General features: G+C 47.0%; 1 protein-coding gene across 2 annotated transcripts in view; it reads right to left on the bottom strand.

Moving 5' to 3' along the window:
* Positions 1-3,023: 3,023 nt before the first annotated feature.
* The window catches only part of LOC111969752 (PAK4-inhibitor INKA2), a 28,556-nt gene continuing 21,456 nt past the window's right edge, over positions 3,024-10,123 (bottom strand). The window contains exons 1-2 of one of the 2 annotated variants that reach the window (XM_023995998.2): positions 7,222-7,337; positions 3,024-6,079 (exon numbers count right to left, since the gene is read on the bottom strand). In XM_023995998.2, the coding sequence (XP_023851766.1) occupies positions 4,931-6,073 (1,143 nt within the window). In that variant the 5' untranslated portion in view covers positions 6,074-6,079; positions 7,222-7,337 and the 3' untranslated portion in view covers positions 3,024-4,930. Of the gene's footprint in view, positions 6,080-7,221; positions 7,338-10,123 lie in introns of those variants that run through there. The other variant, XM_023995997.2, reaches the window with a different exon arrangement.

Raw genomic sequence — 10,123 nt, 5'->3', positions numbered from 1 at the left:
TCTAGGCTATTTATGTCATATAGTGGGCTGGATGACAAAGATCCTCTGCTCGCTGCGTTACGTAACCAGGCATATGATGCTCAGCTCTGCTCCAGCTCCCGTTTGCTTCGTGGGGATTGGCTAGCTGGGATACTGATCCAGTTCCATGTACATGTTCTCCTCAAGACCTCAGATTCTTCCTCTCCAAGGGAACCTACTAGAGCGGAAACGATGTTCCTGCATGCGTGAGGCAGCCAGCGCCCGCCACACTCCCTTTCGCAGGAGGTTCTGTGACATCAGACGGAATTTGGTCTGTGATTAGTAGTGGTGGGCATTCAGGCTCCAGGCCTGATGGGTGTTGAGGCTGCAGTAGAACAACCAGGGTCCTGTTCTTTTAAAGGCACAGTGGAGGGATCCCCCAGGCCAGGCATGCTGAGTCACACGGCTAACTTGTCAGCTCTGCCCACATGTCAACACAACCAATGTCAACATTTCCAAACACACAGTTGGAAGCCTAGTTATAGAGTGATAGTATAATGAGATACAAGTCTCTTTGTGCTAACGGTGCAGTTTGTAGAATGGGCATGTATCGTGTTTATATATTGGAGAAGTGTGTATATATGTGCATACAGTGTACACGTTGCATGTATGGAATCTGCTGATTGTGTATGTACTGTGTTTATTATTTAAGATTTTGTCCTAAAGCTGAGATCTGCTTGAGGTGAAACAGCGCCACTAGTCGCCCCCAGATGCTTTGTTAAGAAGTACCTACTCTGCTGTTCTATCGCGCGTGCAATGGTGTCTGAGGGAAGAAAAGCAGGCGTCGTTTGAAGTAACGTCTTTGTTTTGTTATATTGCAAACGGACGTGGCAGTTTCACCGCTACGGACTCCAGCTTTAACGTCTGTTCTTCATTGTGTACTGTGGTTGCAGATGGACCCATCTGCAAGCTGATTTCTGTATCTTTGCTGAAGCCCCTTAGGCAGCACAGTGAGTCCCCAGAGTGAAAACCCAGCTCCCTGTCATCCTCTCTATTCACCATGCTCCTGCTAAGAGGAAATGTGAGAACCGATAGTAGACTACTGTGATAAGGTACAACAGAGACCATTGATTTGGGAAGGGTAAGCTGGACCAGTGGATTGGAAGGCAAGCTTTGCCAGTGGCTTGGGAAGGGTAAGCGTTGGACCAGTGCTTGGGAAGGGTAAGCTGGCCCGTGCTTGGGAAGGGCAAGCTTGGCCCAGTGGCTTGGGAAGGGTAAGCTTGGACCAGTGGCTTGGAAGGGTAAGCTTGGCCCAGGGCTTGGGAAGGGTAAGCTTGGACAGTGCTTGGGAAGGGTACTTGGCCAGTGGCTTGGGAAGGGCAATCTTGGCCCAGTGGCTTGGGAGGGCAATCTTGGCCCAGTGGCTTGGGGAGGGCTAAGCTTGGCCCAGTGGCTTGGGAGGGCAAGCTTGCCAGTGGCTTGGGAAGGGAAGCTTGGCCAGTGGCTTGGGAAGGGTAAGCTTGGACCAGTGGCTTGGGAAGGTAAGCTTGGCCCAGTGGCTTGGGAAGGGAAGCCATCTGGGGAGGCAATTTGGCCCAGGGCTTGGGGAGGGCAAGCTTGGCCCAGTGGCTTGGGGAGGCAAGCTTGGCCCAGTGGCTTGGGAAGGGAAAGCTTGGCCCTCAGTGCAGCGTCAATGTCAGGGGTGTCGTCTCCGTGCAATTCCACAATGTCACTTTAACCTGTGAGGAATGCACATCATTGACAGTAATTCACTTGCATGTCATCGATAGACAAGAATCTTGCACATTACAGACGCCCTCCGATTTGACACACTGAACTCTATCAGAGAAGTAGTTGGTGAACCAGGCGAGGCAATCATTTGAGAAACCAAGGCTGTCGTGTCTGCCGATGAGGATGTGGTGATTGACAGAGTTGAAAGCCTTGGCCAGGTCAATGAATACGGCTGCACAGTATTGTTTCTTATCGATGGCGGTTAAGATATCGTTTAGGACCTTGAGCGTGGCTGAGGTGCACCCATGAACAGCTCTGAAACCAGATTGCATAGCGGAGAAGGTATGGTGGGATTCGAAATGGTCGGTAATCTGTTTGTTGACTTGGCTTTCGAAGACCTTAGAAAGGCAGGGTAGGATAGATATAGGTCTGTAGCAGTTTGTGTCAAGAGTGTCCCCCCCTTTGAAGAGGGGGATGACCAGATGACTGTATATTGTATTGCATCTCACGATCTACTATAGTCTTTTTCATCTGGAATGCTCACTGACCTGCTCTAAGAACGTCACGTAATGTTGCAACACGTTCCCGTTCGCAGCTGTTGTGAATGTGTGTCTTTTTACGCAAAACAGGCTTTATACTTGATACAGTTCTGAGAATGTGTAAGTATTTCATTTATACATCAATGTCAAGCGCATTGGCATCACCTCTGCTTTCTGTAAGGTGTGTTGGACAATGACCCGTGCACTGCCCTAATAGTGCCCTTCAGAAAGTAAGGCATTGGGTATACTATATATAATGCTTGTGGATAAGTTGCTGTGTTTGAACCCAGTGGTCCCTGGCACGGAGTGTCATATAATGGTTCTGGAGAAGAGAGAGAGAGAGTCAGAGTATCAAAGTGTGCCGGCCGGCCTGTATGTTAATTTATTTAAAACGCTGATGGGCGTTGCGATACAGATTTAGACTTTTCCCTGAGTTGATGCACTGGAGATGATTCGCTTCACACTAACCAAATTGTCAGTCATGCTACAGCACTTAGGCCTATAGAGAATGCAGGGAATAGAGTAGAGTAGGTCAAATCCCAGAACTATTCTCAGTAAAGGGAAAGCTTGATCATAGTCTCACAGGGTATACTGTCTGTGGTATATCTGCTGTTACCATTATATAACAAAAAATATCCCCCCCCAAAAAACGAAGAACTATTTCAAATCTAAACATAGCGAGACGGACTAATTGGTTTGAAGTATGTTGGGGGTGTTAAAATCATCCAATAAAAATGGGTCACCGATCAAAGAGTACATTTCTGTTCGGAACATACAAATGACATTTCCAGTCACCAGAGTGGCACGTCTTTTCAGAAAACAGTTTAATGTACAAAGAGTCAGTGACAGTTTTACACTCAGTAACACTTTGAGGTTCGCAGAACCACAGTTTTAACAACAGTGTTAAAATGACAATTACAGTTGTAAATATGAAGAAGACAGGCAGAGAGGCTCTTATAGCATAATAGGCTTTGTCGAGGCGCTCCGTCCACGTGTGACTAACTGAATATAATCTGACCTGAATATTGAAAAACCCACCATATGTGTATAGCGATATTTAACAAATCTATTTCAAATTCGTGTCTGTTGAATGCATGGATGCGCTGATGTTTCACATCAAATCAACTTCTCAAGCCACTTTTATTACCGAGGGCTGAGGATTTGCATACCATATGTCTTCTAAAATAAGATAAATATTTTTTGTCATTTCAGTGATTTCACTGAGGAAATGATGTGGAGCTCAGCCCTGGGAAATTATGGTAAAGGGTGCACCATACTGCTCTGTGAAATCTCCCCGCTACGCCTCCATTTCTTTCATAAAGAGAGCTAGGACTAACCACATATCGACTGGGTTCAATCTTCCTCTCTTTAAGTCCCTTTAAATGAGCTGAACACAATGGCTAATAGACTTTGTTGACACCATTAACATGTTCATTAACATGTTCATTAACATGTTCTCCTGTGGTTCTAGGCGCAAAAAAAATAAAAATATGGCTGACTTCATTAGGTATAGTACTGTATGTACATGTGGAAGGATTCACTGTAAACATTCTCCTCCTCAGTCCTCTGCTATCTACTTGAAATCTCCGGGCCCTGCTTAGCATTAGATACATATTACATACATATGCAACGTCCGCATCGCAGTTTAGGGTTGATTTGAAAAACGCTTGACAGCCTACGCTAAATGACTGCACCTCTTGTCTGTGCTGCTGGCTTGTCCTTATGTAACTGTAGGCAACCAGATGGCACACAGCTCTCGCTCTCTCTCTCTCTCTCTCTGCCATGTGTAATACACTACCCAGGAGGATTGGCTGTGAGTCAAGATGTGCCATCATGTCTACAAGGCAAGAGTTAACCCTATCCTGGAGTGGCTTTGTGTGTGTAGGTGGATGGTGAACGGTGAAGGTGTAACGGACGTGGTTCGGAACAAAGGATATGTGATGTGATGAGTAACCTTGCCTGAGACCTGAAGACTTGCGTTAGCTCCCCAAGCTAACGCCTAGGCTTTACCTCAGCGGGCTAGAACAGTCTTGTGGTGCACAGGAGATCCAGGTTCAAACCCAGTCGGTCACACAGGCCCCATCCCGATCCCTGAGTGAGGTTGATGTGACAATATTAGACTCTTGTGTATTCATCCAGCTGTCTGACTCTGGGCAGCGAGGCGAAGAAGCACCTGTGGTCATGCTCAGTGGCAGTTCAGTGGCAACTGTTTCAGATAAAACATTTACTAGAGCCCATGCAGTACGTGTAACAGCTGTGTTCTATTGCTAGATAGAAGTACAAGATGAGACATGAGGGTGGAGATACACTTGGGTGGGACCTACAGCAGAATTCAAACATAATGAAACAGGGTTGAGGTGTGAACCCTGACGATGAAATTAAGAGCATTTCTGAGCATCGTGTCTATATTGAAGTACCCTCTATTGTATAAGTCCAGGGCACTTATGGACTCATTCGAATCCTAACAATTTTGGTGAACCCATCTATAAGAGGAAGTCCTGCTTACTCTCTCAGTCACAGCCAGTGAGGTCTTAGGATTGTCAGACAAACAGTTGCCCTGATAATCTCTCTGTTGGGAAATAGTGTGGATATTCATTCCTCAGTCAGTCCATTCTCTGAGAGGAGACAGACAAACACACAAACCTCCCAGAGCTCCCAGCCAAATCCCCAACACCTGCCACCACCCTGGAGCAGCGTCAGCATCAGACCCACACAGCCGTGTTGTAGTCAAACAAGGGCTGCATTTTCTCCACTCTGGCCTCCTGTCTCCACTCTTGTCTCCTGTCTATGTAAATCTCTGAGAACTGGCTCTGGCTGTGTCTCTCCTCAGCCAGCTGGGGACATGGCCGGCCCTTACCCTGCTGCTGCTGTCCTACACCTGCCCAGAACGGGAGGTAGAAGCTTCCCTTGGTCTGCTGCTTGGCCACTTTCTTGGGCCTCTTGAAGAGTTTGGCCTCCTGGTTCTCGGGGACCATCCAGCCTGGCCTCTCCTTCAGGAGCTTGTCCCTGTCGGGCCTCACGCTGCGCAGGAACTTCTTGAAGATGTTGGTGGTCAGAGAGAACTTCCTGCAGATCTCCTGGGAGCGGCTGAGACGGAGAGGGTGGGCTGGGGAGTCGGGCCTGTCGGCTCCGTCCGCCCCCACACAAACACCCCCAATCATCTCCTCCTTCTCCAGCTCAGGCAAGTCCAGCCAGTTGCCCACCAGGTCGGCGAAAACGTTGTCCCCTAGGACCAGGGGCTGCCGGTTGCGGCTGCGGCTCATGAGCGAGGAGGTCCAGTCGCTGGAGTCGTCCATGCTGTCCTGGAAGTAGTCGCTGTCCAGCGAGGGGCCTTCCCTGGACAAGCTGTAGAGGATGCCAGGCAGATCCACCACCTGGGCTGGGTGAGCCGGCTGCTGATGCTGCTCTGGAAACACTTGGCTAAGACGTGGGCCACAGTACTCCACCTGTGGGGCAGTGTATCCAGACACTCTGCGGGGGAGAGGGAGAGGCTGGCTCTCACTCTCAGTCTCCAATGTCTCCAGGCTGGAGGAGGAAGGAGAGGTGCCCAGGCTGCTCCGGTGCCCCACCCGGCTCTGCTGCTGCTGCTCCTCCTGACCAGTTGTCCAGTCCAGGGGGGGCCTGAGGGTCTCGTGGCCAGGTCTGAGGGTAGGCTTGAGGCTGGGGATAGGGCAAGGGCAAGGGCCACATGTGTCTGCTGYTGGTGGTGGGGCCGCCCTTTGGATGGGCCTCCCTGAGATGTCTAGTTGCTCCAGCACTGTCTGCACTTGTAGAAGCTTGAGTTCCTGAAGAGCCCCCATCATGGAGTTCATTTGAGCATGGAGGCCATCTCCTGCCTCCTTCATACAGACCTGTAGGGAAAGAGAGGGGAGAGGGAGAGGATGAGAGAGAGGGAGGAGACAAACACAACAGGGAAATGGCCAGTTAGCTTCACCCTCAAACGTCATCCATTCAAGCACTTCTATAACACATCTATAACCCTTGGTTAAACATCGACCACTGTTTACATTGCCCCTCTACGTTTGAACTTAGTTAGATCACAGCACCTCTTAGGACAAATGAACGAACTCAAAGACGAACCAAAATGTACACATGGCACTAACATATTTAGTGATAATGATTTGTTTTCCATATCTCCATTCGTGTTGCTACAGTTTATCTCTCGCTGCACCGTAGCCCTTCTGTGTTTTGAGGCCACTCGTGTTTTTTTGTTCGGTCACGTGACCCGTTTTGAATGACAGGGCCCCCATATGGCCTGCGTATGTGAGAGGACTCTGTCGCTCAGCAGCTGTAGGGAGGAGTATCTCTGGCTTCATCTCTCCCACGCTCTCTCTTTTTCTCTCTCTCAAACTACTCTCTCTCTGTTCCAGCATCCTGTGGGACTGAGCTTATGTCATGTGACCAAGCTATAACCGTTTCCCCTGCAGCCAAGCAGTCCCTGAGGCAATAGCGTGTCTTTAAAAATGAAGCCATGCACCCTGGCTTACTTTGAACTTGGCTGTTGATATGACAGATATGTCTTCGGAATTAAGAACGCACAGATGCGAATGCTCCTCCTTAAAGGCAAAACTGTGTGATGTTACAGAAACAGAAGGAAAAAAGCATTTCAATCCACGCTGATATCGTTTTGAGAATGCCATKTTGCATTTGAACATTTGAATAATGGATTGGAATAACAGATCATATTTCAGTAGTCTGACCAACTATGTTTTCACTATTTTCACTGTCTCTCTGAATAGAGACACCTTTCACTCAAGAACAGCTAATACAACTGGGTAATACAATTGGTCCACCATACCAACAATGTAACATTATTTGTGTGCACTTTATAAGATTGCTCCAACTCACAGTAGAATGCAAACATCAGAACAAGTTGGATAAAATGCTGTTCTCAATCAAATGAAATATAGAAAACATCAACTTTATACCTCACTCCGTACGTCCAAGATATTAAATCTATCCATCAGTCCAAGATCCTAATAAATCCTCTTACCTTGTTATAACTTTTACACAAGTCTGTTCCTCTCTCTTGGCTGCTCTGTCAGTCCGTCTCTACTCTCCACTCTCACCTTTCAAACAGCCCTTCCTGCCAACCCCTATATGTAGCCCCTGCCAATCAGGGCCAGTCTCTGTCCTGGCAGCCAATCAGTTGTGTCTGTCTAGACGTTAATCCCTAACCGTGGGGGTGGGTTCACTCAAGCACACATTAATTGACAAAGACTGGGTGAGAGTCAGCAGCAGTGGAAGTGGTGTTTGAGGTAACAGCAGTGTGAGTTGGGGGGGTGTGAGGGGTGTTGGGGCAGGGGTGAGTGTTATGGCGGCCTTGCCATATGTTTAGATGTCTAGAGGGATTCAATTATTGAAGAACAGGGGGGGGGGGGGGGGGGTATCATAAGTAGCAAGGTCAATGATACTGTACTTGGGGACTGTGGTGCACATAGGTGCGAAGTGCAAAAGCATTGGACCAGTAACTACAGTAACTAACACAATAGCAAACGACAGACAGGAAAGTATCACCAGAAGTGATTGAGAGGTGAGAGGTGAGAGGTAAGAGGTGAACATAATAATCTGTAGTATGTCCTGATGTATGGCGTCACAACATGTTTACAATATGTTAATAACATGTTGTAATACTTAATACGAAGAGTGACCTGGTAAATCTTTTTTTTTTTTTTTTTAAACCTGCAGGCCTACATCAAAAGAATAAATCAATATAATTTGCCTGAAAAATCATTCAACATTTTGCAGACGTTCTTGCTTAGAGCTGATAAGACGACATGGTCAATCTTTCAACAGTTGCAAGAGCCACTGTACTGACCAACCCTAAACTAGCCTTTCATCCCTTCATATTCAAACAAAGATACGTATGCATGAAGAAGCACTTGAAAAGGTCTCACAGAAGATATCATAATCCATACGCAGCTCAGCTGACGTTTCCACCCAAAATGAAACGCAACATCAGTAGAGAGACAAAGGAGTCTTTGTTCCTGAGTAGCCATTATAGAAGGTGAAGGTAATTGGAACAACGAGGTTGTCTCTGTGTTCCCCTGCGGTTCTAGTCGCTAAAACATATGGCTGACTTCATTAGGTATAACTAGCCGGAGTCTTTAGAAGCTGGTGAACAGGCTTTATATAATTACTGTTTACCTCAAACCACATCAAGGTTCAACCAGCATTGCCACATGGTGCACACAGTTGGGTTTTCCCGATTATCTCCATAAAACAACATGTGGAATTGTCAATAACATTACGTCAGAATAATTTGAAAGATTCCATCACAAGGTGCTGAAGTTCTACAGCTGTACTGCGACCTCTTGTTTGGAGATGCTACTATTCCTATTCACATGGAATCTATCTGGCTGACCTGTTCATGCATGCTTACTCCTCACATGCAACCCTTCTTCCATCCCAAATACACACGCATCTGCTCCAATTATCCAAAAGCGCACACGCTGTTTACTCCATTTGGCTCTCTTAAATAATGTCCTCTAAGGCTTCAGCCCCATTGTTGACTTCACTGTGCCAACTAAGGCACTTAATTGACCTCACATGACACCAAAACTTTGTGGCCCAAATAGGTCAGACTAGCTGGAATCAGCTTTCTGCTGGATCAAATCAAGTCACATTTTTTTGGACTGACTGTCTCCCCGGGGCAGTGTACTGTCCCACCCCAAATGTTTACTGTATTGTGTTGCAGAGACGGCTTGAGTCAGTTGTTCATAGAGATGTGCTGAGAACCCCCGTCTCATTACCTGGATCCTCCAGATCTTAAACTCAGCAAATGGAGAGGGAAATGGTTCCTTTTCGGGGGGGGGGGGAAACTGCAGGGCATCGAACACTGTCTCTCTGGTACCATTAGCTCATTAAAGCCATATCTCAAATACTGAAGCWAAGTCAGCAGCTCTCTGTAATGTTAGTGTGTTAGCATTACTTCAGCAGTTTGATCTGTCAGTGTCTACCTGTAGACTGTTGACAGTTGGTTAGTGACTGAAAACGTATTAGGAAGTAAAAAGTGCAGGTTAAGGACAATCCAGCCGTCCTCAGGCAACAAATGCAGTGATGCAAGCGGAATGTAATTGGCAATTAAGTTCTGGATGATTCAAATGTGGGGAGTAATCACTGGCAGTCCGGAATTAATGTTGGATGATTACCCATTAAAAGTTACATGTCTCTTAAAAAGGCTATGAGGTGCCACGTCATATCAAGTGTGCAAAGGAGCGCTCAACAGCTATTACACAGTTAACATTCACGCTAGTCRTTGAATATGCATGAATGTGAATGAAATCCCACCTAGCATAAATAAATGAACACTATCCTTGCACTCAATTGAGATTAAGGTCGCGGCTCTTGAGTGTTCTCTCCTCATTCAGTTAAGGGGTGGAACAAAATGTGAGCAAGAGTGACGCATTTGTCACGGTTAAATCTGTCTCCCTACGTGTACACAGAACCCTTATTGACGCGGTTGAACTGGATTCATTGACAAAATAAACAGCATCCAAAACACATTTCTTTAAGTGGCAGTTCAGCCTAATAAGGGAGTGTCAACTAAACACATGTACTTCATGTCATGAATTTAAAAGAGAGCCATTCAGTGTTGATGGCCAGAGGTAGGAGAAATGAGAGGCCAAGGAAAGGTTATCAAACCCTGGGCTATTAGAGAGGGCATTTATCATGCACGCACGCACACACACACACACACACACACACACAACCCCTCACACACCTCTTATTGAGTATGAATGGTAGGTTGTATTGGTCAAGGGCAGTACTGGGATCTGTATCTAGGGCATACAGACCATGCCTCTGTACTGTCCATATAGCAGAGGCTCTACGCTGCCCATAGACCAGAGGTGGGGTGAGCCAGGGCTCTACGCTGCCCATAGACCAGAGGTGGG

Source organism: Salvelinus sp. IW2-2015, linkage group LG11 (genome assembly GCF_002910315.2).
Source record: "Salvelinus sp. IW2-2015 linkage group LG11, ASM291031v2, whole genome shotgun sequence".
Classification (NCBI taxonomy): Eukaryota; Metazoa; Chordata; class Actinopteri; order Salmoniformes; family Salmonidae; genus Salvelinus; species Salvelinus sp. IW2-2015.
The sequence above is the reverse complement of the archived record's forward strand: the minus strand, read 5'-3'. Positions and strand labels throughout refer to the sequence as shown.